At 39.6% G+C, this 23,010-nt stretch overlaps 1 protein-coding gene across 1 annotated transcript in view; it reads left to right on the top strand.

Annotated features, from left to right (window-relative positions):
• Positions 1-11,169: 11,169 nt before the first annotated feature.
• Positions 11,170-23,010, top strand: part of LOC135710824 (uncharacterized) — a 164,140-nt gene continuing 152,299 nt past the window's right edge. Inside the window, exon 1 of the mRNA XM_065233518.1 lies at positions 11,170-11,639. Coding sequence (XP_065089590.1) covers positions 11,298-11,639 — 342 coding nt within the window. The 5' untranslated portion in view covers positions 11,170-11,297. The remainder of the gene's footprint in view (positions 11,640-23,010) is intronic.

Raw genomic sequence — 23,010 nt, 5'->3', positions numbered from 1 at the left:
AAAGAGCATTACAAGATTTGATTACAAAAGCTGATCCGCAGAGTTGATATATCACGACGTTCTTTTCCTATAAACAAACGGCTGTCATCGTTACCTGTCATGATACTTATAGAGATGTCAATGGATGGCAATCGATGTCCGTCGGTGATTGGCACTAGATTGCAGAACAGAGACCGACGTTAAATAAAGGAAAAGAAGAAGATGATGTGACCCTACAAATCCATAAATCAAACTTTAGAGTAATTTTTGGCAAAATTTGAATAAATTTGGGACTTCCACTTTTTCAGAGACAGTGACTACCCAAGTAACATTGCAGGTTTTATCGCGGTTTTAAAGCATTCTAAAAGTCTAAATCATGGTCTACAGAACCCTCATAAAACCAAAATTGTTACTTGGGTATAGACAGTCAAGTTATAGAACTTTCAAACGTGGAAAATGTTCGTTTTGGATACAACATGGCAGCACATTGACAGGTCTACAACTATGACCGTCTATAACAGTGACAGTTCGTTCACGTGGTGGATTTGAAAACGCGCGAAATTATAATGCGTGTGGCAAAATGCATCGCACGTGTAATTAATTAATGTAAGGTGATACTCTAAGGAAACCTTAGCGTGAAACTGCAAAGGCACAAATGTCAGCTTCAACAAAACATACAAATTTGAAATTGCTACTCTCTGTTTGTAGTAGCACAGCAAACAAGGAGTAGCAATTTCAAATTTGTATGTTTTGTGGAAGCTGACATTTGTGCCTTTAAAGCTTCACGTTAAGGCTTCCTTAGAGTATCACCTTAGATGTAAAACATTGTAACCAAATAGTTTTGAAATTTTCCCTTGATTATAAAAGTCAGTAAATATCTGTGAAAAAAACTTAAAAGTCTGTAAATGTCTGTAACGAAAAAAAATGTCCGTGAAAAAAATAAAAGTCTGTAAATCTGGCATCTCTGATTGCAAGCGCTGCCATTACATTTGTTGCGTGAAACATATGCAGAGGATGTAATAGATTCATCTTTACATTGGAGGTAAGAGAAATTAGTATTGCGTGTATTCTTCTCAGTCTTCTGCTGCCAGAATCATGCCAACTGCCAGAAACGCTGGAGCATCTCATCGATCGTGTAGAACTGATAGCTTCGTGGATCTTGGTTGGTCATGGTTTTCCAGCGTACATTCTCCTGGTACGACCCAACCGAATGCTGTGTACTTGGAGCAGAAGAAGATCGATGCCGAAAAATATTCGAAAACGGAAAAAAGTGTGTGGTGCCTACACTGAGGCAAAAGAACGTAAACATTTTATAAGAACTACTTATGAATTTTAGCCACAAGTAATCCGTACGAATTTCATTAATTTGACTTATGAAAAATACTGTTGACAAAACAAATTGTAAAACGGACCAGACTGGAACCGAACCATGGACGTTGAGATTGCGTGTGTTGACCACTAATTTTTCAGTGCTTGGGAAAATGAAATGGTTAAAGTCATATAAGAACTACCTCATTTTAGACGAAAATCATTCATAAGCCACGCTTATGAAATTCGTATGTGTCTTCCATAAGTTTATTTGCCTCAGTGTGCGAAATCGACCATGGACGATCGTCGATTGAGAACTGGGGCAGCGTACTGGCAATCGACGACAGTATGAGCAGAGCACTCTTGAGGGAGCAGTGGTTATTGTGACTTATAACTTACAAGGTTGCAAATACTCATTTCAGCTAAAATAATGTTTTTCGGAATAATAAAACCAAAAGATGGTATGATGACATGTTTTACTTGTAACTTACAAGAAGAGGTTACAAAGAATGCGTTTGAAACATAAAACTTGTAAATTTTAATTCCATGAGTCACAATCAGTGATTTTCTGATCGCTGAGTGAGTGAGTGAGTGAGTATGTGAAAAATCGCTGATTGTGACTCTCATGAAGTGAAATAGACAGGTTTAATATGTCAAACACATTCTCTGCAACCTCTTCTTGTATGTTACCAATTCAAAATATAATCAATAGCATCTAATTATTTCATAATTAAAAAAAATGTTGTTTTAGCTGAAATGAGTATTTGTAACCTTGATAATTTATCGTAAAACAGGAGTACGTTGGAATCAACAGTGCCACCTTGAAGATAGTTTTCCCAATCTACTGACGACTGACGAGACCTCTAAATCTAGAGAAACCAAATCGCAGAACTGAAAACCCAAAACCAAGACTACGAATTGGGAATCAACTTGATCGTGTATTGCTGCTATGGGTGTTTACAAGTATAACAAATGGTTTGTGATGAATATCGATGTGGAAGCGGAGATTGAATAATTTCATAACCCTGCGGAGAATCCACGAACACCAAAATGAGCTGCCTATCATTGCAGTTTGCGATGGAGTTCATTTGTACCACACTACACTTCGTCAAAGTTTCAATGCAGGTGAGGAGTTCAGCATTCGGTCGGATGTAGATACCAAAGATGTATATCGATCGATATACATACCTTACCAATCAGGCTAAGATCTTGTTGTTCTCTGCTGTCCGAAGAAGTCGTCTCCACTTGATCCATGACCACACTTCGACAGCCTCGTAGTCTGCAAAGGGTCCTGTTGGCACTCCGAAGAAAAAAAAAAGACTCAATTTCCGTGTTTATAATCCAGGTGTATTCTTAGATGAGGCACTCACGAGAGGATTATAAAATTCTTATTTTAATAATATTTGCAAACGCATGAGCCAATACATACATTTTGTGTGTTACTAATATTTACTTACGTTTACTGATTACCGGTAGGCTTGGCAGTAATTGCGAACCTTACGGTAGGTTTAACTTGGAATGCCTGTCGGAGTTTTATATTTGATTTAGTAAATTCAATGCTTGTTCTTGTTTGGGTTTCAAATATGAAATGCGACTTACCAACTATATATAAGGGTGTAAGATTAATCTTTTGCCGTGCCGTAGTTATAAACCAGAACGTTTAGGTTAAGCTAGTTTAAGAAATACAATTTAGATAGATTGCATGATTATTTCTAATATAAATCTTACCGTTGTAGTGTGAAAATGTAAGCGGAATTCAGAATACGATATAACTTATTATATAAGGGGTAGATTTAAGTAGGTACTCATAAAGTAACAATCTCTTTATCTAATTAGTTATACACCTTCAATTTCCCTTTACTATTGCCTTTCTATCGCCCCAAGCCCTTTCTTTTGTTTCATATATCTATCTATTCGCTGTCTGCTGTCAACTTGCCTTTGCAACGTATTAACGGGGATCGAGGTACGGTCACTCGTGTCTGTCGGTGTGCGTGGGGTAACGTTACCAGTGGAGGGAAGGCGCGCTGATAAAAGGTCTACTGGTTGCCTTCCACTTAGTCGATCCACCCTACCCGCTGCGTGCCACTTTTTTTTTTCCTCTGTTCGGGACATAAAACCACTGCGACCAGTAATTTGATCTATTGTAGTATATCCCGTGTCCTTAGTTTAGTGCATGTCGTATTACTCCATCACTATTGAGAAATGATGAAGTATTAGGTTTTGATACAGTTGTCATTCTTGCCTTTATCGCAAGGAATCGATTCTAATTGAAAGGTCCCGCTATTTATACCCTTCGGAGTGTTGAAACACCCTCCAAAGGCGCGCCCCTTTGTCAGTCAAAATTGGATTCCTTAGCAAAAAAAAACAAGACATGACACCGATAATGACCATGCATCAGAAACCTAGTCTTAACCACTTCAAACTATGAAACAACGAATAGAAGATTAGGAATCACATAGGTGAAGACTAACTAACTCATTTTTTCCTTGTTTCAAGATCATCCTCGGTCCACGCAACCCGAGGACTTATCACTATCAACAAGGCATAAAAAGTAACAAGGACTAAGATGTGTTCCTTTGATTACTGTAAAATCCTGTTCCCCTAGTTTGAAGTAGTCAAGACTAGGAATCGGTGGTAGATCTTACATCCCGTAACGTACCACGAAAAGGTGATCTACCCACGTTGCGTGCCACTTCTTCTTGTTCCTGTTGGGTCGCTTTCGAGAACCATTTTGACTGGATCGTCGCCCAACATTCTAACGATGTGCCCAGCCCACCGTATTCGCTCAATTTTTGCAATGTGGACGATAGATGGTTCTCCGTTATCCATCTGTACTCCACCGTAGATGGTACGCAACACCAAAGGCGCTTTGGTCCTCCAAGAACATAGTCCAGGTCTCGTGGCCGTAAAGGACCACCGGTCTAATCAGCGTCTTGTAGATAGTCAACTTCGTGCGGTGGCGAATTTTATTGGACCGGAGCGTCCTCCGGAGTCCAAAGTAGGCACGATTCCCTCTCATAATGCGTCTTTGAATTTCTCTACTGGTATCACGACCACCTCGATTTCATCATCATCGGGAGGCTAACATTTTCGTTCCTAGAACCCCTTCCTCTCGTGTATTTTGTCTTCGATGCGTTGATGGCAAGTCCAATTCGACTAGCTTCAGCCTTCAGTCTGATGTACCACCATCGTCTCAAAGTTCCGTGCCATGATGTCGATGTCATCGGTTAAGTCAAGAAGCTGGATGGACTTCCTAAAGCTTAGGCCCCTCGTGTCTATCCCAGCTCTTCTGATCACACCTTCTAACGCGGTGTTGAATAGCAGACACAAAAGTCCATCACCTTGCCTTAATCCCCTTCGAGATTCAAAGGGTCTCGAGAGTTTTCCGATACTCGATCAACGCACCAATCGCGTCAGTTTATCCGGAAATCCGTACTCGTACGTAATCTGCCATAGCTGATCTCGATCGATTGTGTCGTATGCGGATTTGAAATCGATGAACAAATGATGTGTGGGCACGTTGTATTTGTGGCATTTCTGCAGCACCTGCAGAATCGCGAAAATTTGGTCCGTGGTAGCGTGGCATCCATGAATCCCAGCTGGTATTGCCCCATGAACTCTCTTGCAAATGGTGACAGGCGGCGGCATAGAATTTGGGAGAGTAGTTGCGCGATAGTTGCAGCAATCCAACTTGTCGCCCTTTTTGTAGATTGGGCATACGACACCTTCCATACACTCCTCCCAAATCTTGGCGATTACCCAGTGCTTCACCACCGTATTTTAATAGCTCACTTGGTAGTTGATCTACACCAGTTGCTATGTTGGTCTTCAGCCGACCGATCTCCTCCTCAACTTCTTGAAGATCAGGGGTTGGTAGCCTACTGCGCGTGCTCCAAGGTCTGTTGCCGTGTCACCTTCGTTTTCTGCTGCTTCATCGTTGAAGTGCTCGTCATAGTACTGCTTCCACCTTTCAATCACCTCACACTCGTTCGTGTGAGAAGGTTGCCGTCCAAGTCCTTGCACATATCGGCTTGCGGCACGTAGCTTTTGCGCGAACTATTAAGCTTCTCGTAGAACTTCCGTGTGTTGTTTACGCGGTACAGATTTTCCATCGCCTCGCGATCTCGGTCTTCCTGCTGACGCTTCTTCCTTCGGAAAACCGAGTTTTGTCTGTTCCGCGCTTGTCTGTATCGCTCCAGCTGCAATCTCGTGCGGTGTTGCAGCATTCTCGTCCGTGCTGCATTCTTCTCCTCTACTAACAGTTTGCATTCGCCGTCAAATCAGTCATTCCTTCGGTCCGGGATCGCAGTACCTAGTGCCGCTGCAGCAGTACTACCTATGGCGAAACGGATGTCCCTACAGCCATCTTCAAGAGTAGCTTCGCCAAGCTGCTCTTCCGTGGGTAGTGCAGCTTCCAGGTGCTGCACGTAGTCCTGGGAAACTCCGGCGTCCCGTAAATGCTCAATGTTGGGCCGCGACTTTCGACTTCGACGGGTGTTATGCACCGTCAAGAGTTACTGCAACTGGGTAGTGGTCCGAATCTATGTTCGCACTACGGTACGTCGGAGGAGAATTTCCCGTCGATTAGAACGTGATCGATTTGGTTTTCTGTGTGATGGTCAGGTAATCTCCAGGTGGCTTTGTGGATATCCTTGCGGGGGAAAAATACTTCGAACTACCATACCCCGAGAGGCTGCAAAGTTCACGCATCGTTGGCCGTTGTCGGTTGGTTGCAGGCTGTTTGGCCTGATTGCCGGTCAGTGCATTACCTCCAGTGCTACCTGAGCGTTCATGTCGCCGATGACGATTTTGACGTCCCGTTGCGAACAGCTGTTGTACACCTGCTCCAGCTGCGCATAGAACGCTTCTTTCTCGTCGTCGGCTCTCCCTTCGTGTGGGCAGTGCACGTTGATGTTGCTGTAGTTGAAATAAACGGCCCTTAATCCTCAACTTGCACATCCTCGCGTTGATCGGCTGCCTACCATTCACGCGTTAGCGCATCTTACCCAGCACTACAAAGCCTTCGACTTCAATCACGCTTTCCATCGAGTTAGTAAAAACTATTTAATGGCTGTGATGCAGAATATCCAATTAAACCAAAATTTTGTGCATCGCTTAGGGAAGATTATGTCCGCTTCTAGTTCTAGTTTACTTATAAATGGAAATCTCACACCAAAATTCCCAATCCAACGCTCTGTTAGACAGGGCGATCCCTTAAGCATGCACCTATTCGTCCTATATCTTCACCCCCTCCTAGAAAAATGCAGATGACATATCGATAATCATAACTGACGACCGCAAGCTGCATATCATCAAGCAAGGTTTACTGGATTTTGGTCGAGTTTCGGGATCTCTTTTGAATTTCAAAAAAACGTTCGCGGTCAACATTGGGTTCCAACGTACAGGAGACGATACTGTTTGGCCAAGTGTTCGAGAGTCGATTAAAATTTTGGGGATTACATTCTTCAACTCCCAAAAGCAAACAATTGACTTCAACTGGTGCGATGTTATCAGATGTTGCCAAAGAACATGGGTGGACTAAATCTACATCTTCCTATGCATAAGTGCAAAGCACTTCTAACCAACAGATTCCTGAAAGAAATTGTACATACGCCATTCGCAAGCTCGTTTATCCAACATTTACAGAACCCGCCAAATTTAGCTGTCATTCCAGCTCTTTACCACTGCATGAAGAGCCTTGCCAAAATATTGCCCTATATTCCCGGGCAACATAGGCAACATTCCTTCATAATGTCAATCGTGAGAAGCTGAAGAAACCAAAAATCATGGAAGAGAATGCCAGAATGGACCAGAGTGTGGAGCAACATAAGAATTAAAGGTCTTTCGTCAAAAGAGAAATCTACATACTATCCTGTTAGTAAATGGAAAGATTCCACATGGTGCGCTACTACATCGACAGAACCGAATCGATAGTCCTATGTGCATCTAGAGCACAAGTTTTCCAATTAATCATGTTTTGTTGTTTTTGACATCACCATGGATATCGAAAGATATCAGGCTCTAAAGCTGTTTATTAGTTATGTAAATTTCATTTTAGATGCCAATAACCAACTATGTGTAGAAGCATTCGATTTTGTTTTAAACTGTTTACTCGTGTAAAATGTGTAATTTGTTAATGGTCTAAGCTTCAAATAAACGTGCTTAAAAAAAAATTCACGCGCTAGCGCATCTTACCCAGCACTACAAAGCCGGTTCCCAGCTCGTTGGTGGTGATACAGCTCTGGTAGAGGATAGCCGCACGATGCCCGCTTTTCCATACCTTCTGTCCCGTCCAGCAAAGTTCCTGCAGTGCTACGACTTCGAAGTTGCGTTGTTGAAATTCGTCATAGATTAACCTATCGCAGCCCGGGAAGCCGAGCGATTTGCAGTTCCATGTTCCGAGTTTCCAATCGTAGTCCTTATTTGGTCCCGTAGGTCTGTGTATGTGTTTGTTCCGATCCGTATTTCTGTTTTCGGTATTTGCCACTTTATATTTTTCCAGGGTAGCTTGTTGGGCCTGCCCCAACCCCTAGTCTCGCCGGGGAACCATCGTACACAGTTCTGTTTAGAGTCCCACGCTGGCACTAGGATGGTGATCAGCCGATCCTAACATGGATAACAGACGCCAGTGTTCGCGTCGCACCTCTTGACTGTGCTATTGCCGGACTGGCAACTGGCTACACCACCCAGCTGTGTCCATGTTTCAGCTGGTAGTCTTTTGTTATCATATGACTCGGGGAGACGTGAGGTAGGAACTTGTGATCACCAGAGCTAGGTATTCCACTCTTTCTAGGTTGTCAACTCACCATTTTGTAGTCCGTATCGATCGATATATATGCCTCAAAGATTGAAAAACTTGTTCGAGTTGTCCAAAGCTGTCCAATGAGTCCGCAGTACATCGTAGACTAGTTTTTATAGCAATAAGGACACCACCACTTCTCAGTAGATTGTCACATCGAACCAGAGTTATCTGACGTTATAGGATTTGACGTAACAGGAAGGGTGACTGACTTTGATAAAGGCGTGGACTTGACGTGAGAAGGAGAGGATGTAGCTGGGGACATTGCTAACAACACTTGAGCATAGCTTTAGAGGTCTTATTGCACCACAGTATATCATTAGGCGATTCCTTGAAGTGTCCAAAAAAGGCCATCATGATGGCTGATAGACCCTATCACATCATGTTTTCTAGAGCACGAATCTCAGCACTGTTGTGATTGCTCATGACATTGGAACTATTTGTTTGCTGCACTACAGCAAACGTTGAGTTCTAGTTTCATTTTTGTCTGTCTTGAGAGAGCGTGGTAATTGCGGTCTTGAAATTTCGATATTTGTGGTATTGAACTTTCGAGGTGAAATAAAATTTCCACAGCCATTCACCATAAGCATCCATCTTGACTATGAATAAGAAAAAAATGGAATTACAGGTATATACATTTTTTGAAAAATAAAAGTCTGATGTCCGGAAGGGCTGACAAATCGGGCATTAATCTAATCTAACACCAATACAGCCAGTTGTTGAATGCATCCTTGAAAATGATTTGTATACCTTCATCATTTTTCTTGTCCATTTGAAACATGTTTTACATCGAAGATGCGTAACACATACCAAAACGGCCATGCCTACTATGTGGTGTTTAAGGGGCAAGATGATTCATAACATATCGGACCTGTTTAAATCGGGCGATTAGGTGGTAAGCGTGACTGCTATATCTTCCCAGTGTGTCATTGGGTTCAATCTCAACCGAGGTCGTGGCGATTATTCTGAGGCGAAAAAATCTCTAGTCATGTCTTCCTTCGTAAGGAAGGTAAAGCCGTTGATCCTGGCCCATGTGTTGATGAGTTCGATAGGTATTCATGGAGTGAAAGTTCCTGGCACTTGATTGCCGTCAGTGATTATTCATTAATTGGCAATTGACATTCGTCGATGATTGGCAGTGTATTGTGGAGCAGAGTCCAACGCTAAATAATAACTAAAATAAAAACGAATTTAAAACATCGATTTTGTTTGATATTTTAAACTTTTTCAACGATCCAACCCACCGTTCAATCAGCACCAAATAACCTCATACCATAGCAAGTTCACCAAAGATGATTGTTTTCTGACCTGAATTTTCTTGGCACATTTGGACTGGTCAACGACAACATGTTTAAATTCTCATTGCTACTGGGTCACTTTTATGGCCGTTGTAACAGCTAATTTTCAGTTGACCAATAACTGGAAGGTGAATGAATTGTATGCTATGTTCGATTGCAATTTCTAGCTCTTCATGTAGCAGCAATCTATGGTAATTCGGCTTATCGAACTTGATAAATCTTTCCCGACTATGAAAAGTATGAGAATTTTTGTGGATTTGGGAATTAATCAGAACTTTCAGGCAATGATTTCATTAATTTCTCAGACTGCAACATTTCAAAATTATTCTGGAGCTGAGTCATTAGAAACCCTCTTGCACTTGGGCAAATATCAAGGTGTTCGTGAATGTATGTTGTATGATATCCTAATCAGCCTAAATTTCTAAATTGAAATCTGTGCCTAGTTCACAATAAATGGAAACTTTAAATTTCAAAATTCCCACCATTCGAAACGATTTCGTCTGTCTTATCACTCAATAGCCACTTGTTAAAATGTAGCCAAATCCTCAAACCCCCACACGGCAGCATAAATCCGGCTCTCACGCTCAGCCGCTATCAATTATTACGATTGCTGTTTTGCCTCTCGGCGGACATCACTCTTAATTCGACAATAAAATTAGGCTAATCAGATTAGTGAGCCGGAGCAGGCAGTGGAATTAGCACCAGCCACCAATTTGGGCTTTTCGGAGTCATTCCATTTCGCAACAAAAAAAAACACGCTTTCGAATCCCCTTTGGATACTTTTGCTGGCTTGCATGAAATGAAATCGTATCCATCGCAAATCCGGCAGCCAGCGCCGCTTAGGGAATATTTTAATTTTGAATTTTAAATGCCTTCAGGCCGTACTGGGAAACGAACGGGAGTGAGCGAAAAAATATACATCCATGAAATATGAAGCCCAGATCAAACAGTGCTGCAGCATCAAGCTTTCGGCAAATGCTTAGCAGCTGGGTGGAAAAGCGTAGGAGGCAGCCATCGTCGTCTTCGTCATCGTCGTCAGTCGTTTAGGCCGATTCGAGCCGGAGTTGGAAAGCGATCGTGAAACGACGTCATTTGGGTGGGGGTGGTACGCCCACACCCTCCGCGAGTGAGGATGAGCCCGTCTGTGGGGATGTGGAAAAAGACTAACCGTGCGATGGCACAGTCCGGGAAAAGAACTGAAATGATTAAGGAGTGACTGATGGGGAGAGGGGGGGGTCTGACGGAGGTGCGGTGGCAAACAAGTCAATTACGTCATTATGTGCTTTGAACTAACCCACATAAATCGCTCTTCCCTTTTCGTTTACTGACACATGTTTCCATCAGCCACAGGCAAATGGCATCGCAAGCTGTGTGTATGCGTGTGTGTGTGTGTGTGTGTGTGTGTGTGTGTGTGTGTGTGTGTGTATGTGTGTGTGTGTGTGTGTGTGTGTGTGTGTGTGTGTGTGTGTGTGTGTGTGTGTGTGTGTGTGTGTGTGTGTGTGTGAGTGCCTACTTATCGCTGAGTGTCACAGTAAACTTCTGAATTCGAAATGTTTTCCACCGACCGCCGCAGCACACGGAAAAATTACATTGTTGACTGGATTCGGACAGGGATGGATTTGGATCGGAATTCGGAGAGCTTTCCGGAGCTCCATGGCATGCAGTCAAAAGTTCACTGAAAAACAGCCCTGTTATTCGCCATTTACATATTTTTTTCCCGAAGAATGCTTTCCCACTAATGTCTGGAATTTGTTTATCTCTCGTTCTAGGGTCAATGTTCAGCCGGTACACTGCCTGTGGCCTGGATAAACGAAGGTCCTGGTCCACCGCGGTGTCCACCGCCATGCTCGGCTAAGTCTAATAATAAAAATAGTAATACTAAGGCAAACAATACTGATAATACTAAATATAACATGGAGAACCGGTTAAATGATAAACAACAGTGCCTTGACTATTTGGGCGATAATGAAGAGTTAAGTCCAGCACAAATTTGTAAAAAATCGTCACAAAGTATTGAGACCAAGTTGAAAACGTTACGTTTAAGACATTGTTGTGAACGTACTGTTGGCAGCGCGCTGCACAACGAGGCGTACGCCAGAGTTTTGCGCGGTGGTTCAGAATGTGTTAGGATGCTGAGTGACCTGCTGGAGACAGACGCGCTGGCCGCCAGGCTCACCTGCGAGTTCACCGAGGTGCTGGTGCGGTACGACTGCGGACAGAAGTACTCGATTATCCACCGTTGCGATGACTGCAAGGTAAGTGCCATCCATTCAACGGAATGCCAATTGCCACCGGAATCCACAAATACTTTCGCGTCCTTCCCGGTAGAGCGCGGTTCCGATCAACAGGCACTTTTGACAACGAAAAATCTGAATTAAAAATATTATTCATTAAAGGGAAGATGTTAAGGGGGGTACAACCAACATTTATCTTTAAGCGATTATTCAACAAAATATAAATCAATATACACACTTAGAAATAACTCATTTTACACAGGATGGAATCCATCTGTGAAATAAAGGAAGAGACGTAAACAAACATGTCATGTAAAATTAAGTGCTGTGAGGCTGAAAAGTTCGTTACTCGAAGAAAAGAACGGGAGATTGAGCTGAATTTCACGTCTATTATGACTCAATTTTATATAAAAATTGACGCTCGTATATGTCAGTCTCCGAGCATCTAAATATAAATGAATCAGTGTGTTGCTCATAGGCCATTCAATCGATGCATATTCTATTTCACCATAAGATTTAAAATTCAATTGTTCATTTTATTCGTTTTGATTAGGGACAATGGAAATGTTCATCAAAAGAGCCAAATTTCGCGGACGAGAAATGTGAAACATTTGAAATTTTACGGCAATATTTGAACTCTTAAAAATCTTAATAATGATAACATTTTCTTCATTTAAACAATCATCTACCAAGAAAGACAACAACTTTACCGAAATCACAAGATTTGTTTAATTTGGTTGCCTCAAATTATGATTTGATTTAAAAATGAATAATGAATGATTTCAAATCTGCTTGGAATAAGGTGTTGCCCATTTAGACATTGGCGTTCTTAGAAAATTTATCTGGAGCCCCCCTCTTGTTATTTTTTTAAATAAAAAAATCGCAAAGATGCTTGTTTTTGGATACATTTTTTATGTCCCAATAATATGACATTGTGGCTTACTTTTATTTTAATGGTTAAACAATAAATTTGATCATATTTATTTCGTAGCAATGATTGGGACTTAGATTTGGGGAGTCCGGATGTCATAAAATTAAACATCTCAAACTTAAGAAAATGCTCAAAGTAAGGTAATTCCACGAATTTTGTAACAAGATTTTTTTTAATTCTGAATATTTCATCATCATGAAGGTGAACCAGACATACCGTTCCGATTCAAATTTCGGACGATTCAAATTTCGGACACTTTCATTTTTAATTAAATATTACATCCAGTTAGAAACAAAGTAATAATGTTAGATGATCGTGGAGGGCACTAGTCAAAAAAATTTAAAATTTACAAGACATGTGGATCATATTCGACCGAGATAATCAACTTTTAAAAGTGTCCGAAATTCGAGTTTAAGTGTCCGAAATTTGAATCGGCACGGTATGTAGGAATCAAAAATTCTACACGCAGAGAAAAATATCATCGAAACAAACATATTTAAGGTAAATTTAAAGTTAACCTCAGTTTGTTCTGGCCACAAAAATAAACTACGTTGATTTCAAACGTATTCCATGTAAGAAGTCATGAGTTTGACAGTTTTGTAAACATAAATAAATATGATTATTTTAAACATGCTTTTCCTTTTTGTCAACAACATCGTCGAGTTTATTGTAAACGTACATATTTAAAAATGATTTTAGTTTGTACGATAAAGCAAATAAAAGTGTGCGAGATGAATTCCTTTAACCGATCCGTATTAATGAACGATTGATCGCTAGCTGGAATGACCAAACATGATCGGTTTCTTCGTATCGGGGGCGAAAATAGGCTGATCTTGGAACGATATATTGACATGTTGAATATTCCTATCTGATCGATTGGTGCACAAATAAATTGGTCAGGTAAGGTTTTCCCAACCAGTGATCAATCATTCATTGATTCGGATCGGTTGAAGGAATCCATCTTGATGGTAGTCGAGCAAGTTGATACTGCAACTTTTGGACACTTCATGGGTTTTCGGATCCTGATTGACTTCGATGTCACCACTGCACCATAGCAGCTGGAACTAAATTCTGCCTAATATAAACAAGGAGGAAGAAAAATGCAGGACACTCTAAGAATTGTTGACCCGAATTTAGGTGTAGGTTTATATTTTTTTAGTAGGAATTACAGGTTAATTTAACCTGAACTAGAAGTGACAAACCAGTCACTGTTATAGACCAAAAGTCACTCTTATAAAGAAAAAACATGACAATAAGCCAAATTAATTAACAAAAACCTAAAATTTATATTTGATACACGCAGTCACTCATATTATGAGTTTTTGCGTTTGTGCGATTATTGGAAAACTTTACTTTTATTTAGGTTTGTTGTTCTGAGCGTGTATCACAACGAATTACCACGGGTAGTCTTAAAATAGTGTTAGTAAAAATCAATGCGAATATTTTCGATTCAAACATATTTTCTGTTGAAACAAAAATAGAAATTTTTGACTTAATAATCAAATAAGTTTCGCTGAGATCTCAGCAAAAGTGACATTGGATTGCTGAGTCTCGGATAATGCTAAGCTGAATCTCAGCAAACAAGAGAAATGTTTATCAATTTAGAGGATGAATATTTATATTTTTTATTTAAATGAACAAAATTTGCATCCGTCTAGGAGTTTGAATTTGAAACATGATAAAATGCACACAGAATAAATTTCATGCATTTAGCACTTAATTATGTTCAAGATTAAGATTTGAAAATTTCGAAAAATATTGAAAAAACTGGTTATAATTTGTCATGATTCTGATTGCTTCGGCAGGCAGAATGAAAAATTATACGTTTTGGACACCGGGCTTTGAGCAGCACATAAACAAATCTTTTCGATTTAGTGCAGCTTTAAACTGCAAGTGTAATTCAGTGTATTAGGAATAGATTAACAAAAAAGGTTAGTTTACTTACACTTACGGTGTTCTACGTGTGCAAATGATATGCTTGAAATCTCTGTTTGTTACTTTTTTAGGAACTGCAACAAATTTTAGTGTATTACAATTATGTGTAAATAGGTTTTAAGTGTACAACTTACTGTTTCTGTACGTGTTTTAATTAGGCAAACTTCACTACTTGCAACAAATTGAATCGTTTAGGTATTAATAAATTTTAGAATAACAAATGTTCGCTTGTTGCTTCGCTATCCGTTCTGTTGTTCCTCGTCGGAAGTAGTTTGTCCCCTTCTTTCCCTACTGTCACCTGTCATACGTTCAGCTGACCATTGACAGCCGTAATCGGAGTTCAGCTGGGGCGATAACGCGGAACCTGAAGCAGTGCACCCAGCGGCAACACTGATATTTAAGAAAAGAAAGAAATAAAGCATTTAATCAGATTTTTTTTATTCAGTGCAATTTATTGCACTAACTAACCCGGAGTCAATCAAGATTTAACTTTAATTCTTATCCAAAGGAACTCTTTGTAACTAGATAGGGGAATTTACGTATTCTCGGCAACCTAAGCAGCGACCTTCTTTCTATAGCCTTTTTCTCTAAGAAACGCACACATATGCAGTATTGGTTTGTTTACAATCTTTTGCTGCCAGCTGCTCTAACAATTTCAGTCGAAAGAATTGTCAAAAACTGTTTTGAAACGCTTTTACAAAGCTCCAATCTCCTCTAGTGAGAGCGAGTATTGTCGGCAACCAGTTTTTCTTCGGCAACCGTTCCATTTGAACTGCATGTAAATCTGCTGTTCTATTATCGGCAACTCGAAATCAGCTACAATTTGTAGTACGTGTGTTGCATTTCAAGAAAACCTTGCTAGATTGCTTTTTCTCAGTGGTAAAAATATAGTCAAATTGAAGCTGAAAGCATAAAGAATCATTTGCATGCATTCAGCGAAGTGTTTTCGTAAGAAAATCCAGTGAAAATAGTGTTTCAATTTGTGTTGCCGAAAATAGTCTGTCATGCCGAAGCCGTCATTTCCCCTAAATGATTTTTTTTTCAAAGGCTTTGGGATTTTTTATTTTAAATTAAGTTTGTTTTGGTTATACCCATTTGGAACCAATTAGTTATTTAAACGAACTTTTTTTAGTGTTCTTGATTTATTTAATAAAAAAAAAATACACACAAAAAGCACGGGACTTTTATGTGCTAAGGTATTCAAACTATTCTGCAGCTGAATTACGGGTATAAATTTCATCGATAAGAAATAAATTTTTACATATTAGATATAGGGGAAATAAATGTAATGTCGGCCTAAATGCCCCTAATTTGGGCACATACGTAAATTCAGCAATCGACTTAATTTGTAATAGCGACCAAACATATACATTAATACCGTCCCTGTAACGCGTTTATCTAGATAAAATTGATAAATAGCAGTTTTTTTTGCGATTAGCCCAATCTTAGATCCATAGGTCAACATTAGAGCCATTTCCCGGGCAAATTTATGCCAGAAATTCAGCTGTTGGAGTGTCTTCCCTATAGAGAATGTACAAACATGTCCATAAAATGTAGATTTATCATTCAAGATTCCATCAGATTCAATTAGCTGGAAAACTTTAACGTAAATAAATAAATTTCTATAATAAACTAAATTGAAAAAAAAAAATGGTATTTAAATCAGTAGCTATGAATGCTCCTTCTCTCTGCATGATTTTGTTACAATATTGGATGGTTTGTTAATTTTTAGTAAATTTTTGAAATCTTAAATTTGAAAATATCGATTTGGGGTGAAATTGATCAACCCCTCAAATGGCTTCACAGTGCATTTCCAGTTATTGTTCTTATTAAAAGTGGGTTCCCTAAAACCGATCCAGATGTTTAAACCCTTGTGCGAAAAGTGTTTCCAGCAGAAACGTCAAAAAAGATGTCTTAAATGCACAGTTGCGCCTAAATGTAGGCAACTTTATTCAAAATCATTGGTAATTTTGCGAAAAACCCTGGATTTCTTGATATTTGAAACATTCTACTGCACAGGCTTGCAATTTCTCATTACAGCTAAAATGCTATTTTTCGTAATTATGAAACAATGAGATGCTATAATGATAATTTTTATTTGTAAGATGCAAGAAGAGGTGGTAAAGCTTGAATATGACATATAAAATTTGTCAAATTTGCTTTGCATCTTACAAATAAAAAATATAATTATAGTACCTCATTGTTTCATAATTACGAAAAATAGCATTTTAGCTGTAATGAGTAATTGCAAGCCTGCTACCGCATTTTATTAAACAATTCGGATTCATTGACACTTAGTTTAGTAAAACATGATACTTGAATAACATCAATCGTTGCAGTACTATGATTGTTTGTTTGAATGTTGATATTGTATGCTAATTAACGTCAGCTCTATAAAATTGAAATAGAGAAGAAGAAGAATAACTGTCTGAAGCGGGTTTTCAAAACCTGTCTAAATAGCTGGACCACAAATGTGACAACGACCCAGAAAAGATGCCGTTATTATTTTCAACTTATACTTGGTTTTTCCGACAAGTGAATGGTAATTTCTACGAGTTTCGGCTATACAATGTGGCGGGTTCAAACAATGGTTTATAACTGCCCAACGTTTTGGTTGTTTTTGGCAGCCTTATTTTGAATTTCTTTTTTGGAAATACAATTAAATAAATACAAAAGGAAACATCTTACCAAAATCATCTGCAATAAGCCTGTCTCCCACTCAGAATAATCGCACTTTTTTTCCACTCAAATCTAGCGTATTTTCTACAGTATGTTACCAACTGCGCCGCACATCATTGCTTTTACTTCTGAGTGAACACCTTGCATTTCTTCATCCGAAAAAAAAAACATACGATAAGATAAGAACACTGCTTCTCAGACCTCAGACTGTACTTTTTCATTGCATGTTTATAGAACTTTCTGATTATCAACTGGGAGAGGTTATTGGTTTTCATAATAAAACGCTCCTGCAGACGATCGTGGTGTTGGTGTCATCCTGAACCGACCCGACACGATGGTATTGGTGGCTACTAGCCGCCAACGACGGTCGTGCTAAAAGGAAACATCAACGGGAAAACGACATCAAAGTGAAATGACCTCTCCAGAAGGATTCAATCTTAATTTTCGTCCCTGATCGGGCGAATTTCAACACATTCCACTCCCCCGTCAGTAGCACTTCACCTTCGCACCGGTTTCGACCGGATTCGATCTCGTTTGATAAGGATTTTCACGGTTAATCGGAACGTCCGCAAACACCCACCAATTTTCTTCTCCACCCGCTTCTCAGCCGTATAAATGAAGATATGGCTAATGTGCCCAACACTCAATTGTGAGTTAAAAAGGGGTTATATTTGTGTAACGATAAATTAATGAAATCATAAACATATCTTGTATAAAGCTATAATAAATGATAAAAATATCATTGGAAGAGCCATTCCGTTGTGATTACAATTTCGAACCAATTTCTACCAAATAGTGGGTATTAGACAATTCTTCATTTATATGGCATATAATACACTATAATTATTGAATCCACACCCTAAAAATTCAGTTTTTCAACAATGTTATACCACAGGATCATGGGTAGAGAGGAAACCTACCTTGTGATGTTCTTTTTTTGGCGATTACCTCGGCATTTACTTTTGCTGATATATCTGCAAAATATCTGTTTGTTGGCTGATATCTCAGCAAAATGATATTTGTTAGCTGAGTCTCGGCAACTGTTTTACTGAATCTCAGCAAAATAAATTGCAGAACTACTCGGCTGTTGGAATCTCGGCGAAAAATTCAAGTGTGTACACCATTCGACTCAGCACAACGTGATCGGGATATGTCTATGTGTGTGTATCAAAATATTGTGACTCGTGTTTCTTGGCAACCACTAATTGGACGCAGCACCCACCAAATTAAAAACCCGAATTTATCCACCTATGGTGTGATCAGACCCTTCTTACTTATTCAAGTTTATTTATTTTATTGTCATTATCAGTGACCAAGCCCCCCACCCCCGTGTCATCCAGTGACGCTACGCCACTGCCTGGGGGTACTCGGAATATATCCGGGTGTAGTCTATTTGGTGAGGCTACCAATCACCTTATCATCGTATTTTAATGTGATTTAATGGGTTTTAATTCAATTCATATTCAAGCAACTTCCCCGGGGTACCCGGAACATGTCCAAGTGTGTCCAATGTGGTCTGGAACACTTAACACGACTTGCATTGATCTTATTTTTGAATTCTGTAGTAATTTGATGTGTCGCATGATGATTTTGATACGTTTTCCGTTAAATCCAGCGTGAAGGCCCATATTCACCGGATCTTATTCCGGCCATATCTCCGGAACTGGTTCACCGATTCCAAAACCGTTCAATAGCGTTCAATGGGACTCCAAGACCTATCATTTGGCGCCGAGTTTGTCGAAATCGGTTGAGCGGTTGCTGAGAAACGTGAGCGCATTCATTTCGTTACATACACACACACACATACACACATACACACATACACACATACACACATACACACATACACACACACACACACACACACACACACACACACACACACACACATACACACACACACACACACACACACACACACACACACACACACACACACACACACACACACACACACACACGCACACACACACACACACACACACACACACACACACACACACACACACACACACACACACACACACACACACACACACACACACACACACACTCACACACACACACACACACACACACACACACACACACACACACACACACACACACACACACACACACACACACACACACACACACACACACAGACCACACACACACACACACACACACACACACACACACACACACACACACACACACACACACACACACACACACACACACACACACACTCACACACACACACACACACACCACACACACACACACACACACACACACACACACACACACACACACACACACACACACACACACACACACACACACACACACACACACACACACACACACACACACACACACACACACACACACACACACACACACACACACACACACACACACACACACACACACACACACACACACACACACACACAGACATGTTCCGATCTCGTCGAGCTGAGTCGAATGGTATATGACACTCGGCCCTCCGGGCCTCGGATCGATAGTCGGTTTTTCAAGTGATATCTATACCCTTCTTTGTAAGAAGGGTAAAACGTCATAGCCTCATAGAACGTTAATGAATATTTTTGGAATTGGTCATCTGGTTCCAGAGATGAGCCCAGAACAAGGTCCGAAAAACATGGAAGTGGCGAACTATGTAAAATTTCTCGACAAACAATGATTGATTGAACCAAATTTCACGCAACAATAGTCAAATGAAAGGTGCTATAGTCCCAAAGAATTCTTAATAATATTTTATAATCGGTCAACTGGTTCCGGAGAAACGGCTGGAACATGTTCCGGATTGTGTTGAACATAAGACTAAATCTGACTAGAAACCAATAAAAATCTGTCACCTGACATCTCAAATCGCATTCAAATTCAAAAACTAGATCAATGGTAGTCATTTGAAGTATATAGGACCACCAGCTCGATGGAAGTCATTTTGAGTGCCCTAGACCACATAGGAAACATCCAGATATGTTTCAGATACTTTCGGGAAAGTGGTCAACTTATGACCAGTGTCAAAATCCATCATGCGATGCCACAAATGAGAATTAATTCACTATATCACATTGTATGAACACTTTGTTGTAATTTATGTAAGTAAGGGTCAGGTCACACCATAGGTGGATTAATTCAAGTTTTTCCGAATAAAGTTAAGCGAAATCTCTTAAAAATCCCGTGATATCAACGATATACTGTATAAAATACATCTTTTTCAAATGTCAACTACTCAGCGTGGAGTAAATACAAACTTGAACACTTGTTGGCACATCTGGGAGTACATTAATGAAATAACTGGATTTTTTTTTGATTAACTCATATCAAATCAATTTGGCTTTATTAACTTTTTAAATATAATTGAAAATTTTTAAATAAAAAAACCACAAACCATAAATGTTATTGTGTAACATACCTCTCCATAGCCAGTGCTGCGCGCTGTTAACAATGTCAATTGATATTAGATGTTGCACCAGCACTGAATTTCACAACATTGATATTCCTTGCAAGTATGATATCAGACGGTACGGATTTGACATTGCTATCCATATGAATATCACCAGGGAATAGCTGATAATCTAACTTTTATCACAATAAACCATCTATTTTGTACGACCATTGCATTGCTTTAATAGAACCGATGAGTTTTCTAAACATCAGCACCCGTTTAGCAGACGTAAGTGGAAGATATTTGCAATATTTTAGCACTGAATTTCAGTAAGTTCAATTAATCGTTTTATCAAGCTTCTGCATTCATGTTCCATCAGATGTCACTGCTGTTGTTTGCGGTGACATCTATCGGAAACTACACACAATCTGTTTTCACAGAGGACACTGACAAAATAGCTCACCCCTCACAGAATTTCCCGCCGTTTTTTTATGTATGGGGCAGGGCATAATTTATCTTTTGCGCAGAATATGTAAAAAAGGAGGGATTTCAAATGTTAAAGCAAATGCATATATAGAGGTACCAGACATGTTTTGTAGTGACAAGTACTCTATTTTATAATCCGTGAAAGGGAAATCACAAATCGAGTGTCAAAAAATACATGGCATGTTGAGAAATTGGGGTCGTGAGAGCAAATTCTCTCTCTTTTAATTTTGAATTTTTTGGCTCTCTGGGAACTGGTTGTAAAGCAGGTAAAATTGTACGGGGGGAAATCATTTTTAATTAATTGTAGCTTGTTTAACAATAATTTCCGGGAAGAAAAACTGAACGACAAAGTCCCTGATTAAATTCTTTAGTTTGTCGTTCACTTTTTCTGACCTGAATATGCACCGAAAGCGAATTATTCTCACTTCTCTTAATTTCTATATGGGGATTTTTATCACTTCCTACCAGCGGAACAGCGCCATCTCTGTGGAAAATGATCGAACAAAATGATTAATTCGGTTTAAATGTCACTTGCGCACTGAGATTTTGGCGAGTGATATGCATATTGACACTATATGAACTGATACTGACATCAGGTGACTAGTGATAATCAGCATTTTGTTGGTATTGATATTGATACTTTATAGCACTGTCCATAGCACCTGTAGATAATGAACCAGTGCTGGCCATGACAGAGGAAGAGTAGTCCCCTGCTCTATGCACTAAATATTAATCCCGATTCACACTTCCATCTCCGACACGTGACCTGAGATTTTTGGGCTCGGGAAATCTTAAAAACCACGGCTGTGGTTGATCCGAAACCGACTGGGGTGAGAAAGCAGTCGCGATCATCGCTCAACCACTGGCGCACAGTGGGGTGGCCCATACAAAACCGGTGGTAATTTAAGTTATAAGTAATTTGAAGCTCCTGAATCCACATTTTGCAATCTAAATGGTGTATTAATCAACCTCATCTTTTAAGGTGATTCTAAAAAAATATATAACGCAAATTGTAAATAATTTTTATAAGTTTCGTCTACACAGTCTGGCGAGTTCAAACGATAAGTTGTTAACTGTCCAACGTTTTGGCTGTTTTTGGCTGCCTTCTTTAGGCGATATTAGTTCTGTCGATTTCGACAGTTTGCTGAACGTAAATGATAGAGCGTATTTCCCTTGAAGAAGGCTGCCAACAACATCCAAAACGTTGGGTAGATAAAAACCTATCGTTTGAACTCGCCACATTGTATACCCGAAATTCGTAGAAATTACTCGAAAAAAAAAATGCACCAGACAAAAGTGCTCGCCAAAATTTATTTTAAGACGGATTTTCTTGAAACTTTCAGGGAATGAACTAATACATATGGATTATGGTTCGGCATAATAACTTTATTCAATTTCCTTTCCATCGCTGAAAGCCCGCACCTGGGATTGAACCCAGGCCTGCTACGGTTAGAGGTAATCACGCTTACCACTAGTTTACGAAACTCAATTTATTTTGGGACCAGCTTTTTGTTAACAACGATCAAGAGAAGGGACTTTTTAAGTACATAAACTTCACCGAAGGCCCTAAACGTCTAAATATTAAAACAAAAGTTCTTGGATTACTTTCCTGTAAAATTCCTATCCTGGACGACTGTGCAGTTGTACAACACATTGTGGGTTGTCATGTCTTGAATTGAATTACACGATTATTTATTAAATTCATTAAAAGAAACTAAAATAGCTATTAATAGTTTAACATTAGGCTGAATTTATTACTAATTACTGTCAAAAATTTCAAAATATTGAAGGGGCAAAAATAAAATAGTCTATTCAAAATCATGATTCGCTCTGCGCTCTTAAAACTGAACATTTTTTTAGCATCTTCAACTATGTAAATCGTTGACTTCACGTAGAAGTAATACTAAAACATATAGTCAAAGTACATAACTCTGGATGGGAGCATATCATCAATTACT

This window comes from Ochlerotatus camptorhynchus, unplaced genomic scaffold (genome assembly GCF_037179485.1).
Source record: "Ochlerotatus camptorhynchus isolate MF236.1 unplaced genomic scaffold, CSIRO-AGI_Acam_v1.1 ptg000403l, whole genome shotgun sequence".
NCBI lineage: Eukaryota > Metazoa > Arthropoda > Insecta > Diptera > Culicidae > Ochlerotatus > Ochlerotatus camptorhynchus.
Note: the sequence above shows the minus strand (reverse complement) of the source record. Positions and strands in the feature narration are given on the sequence as shown.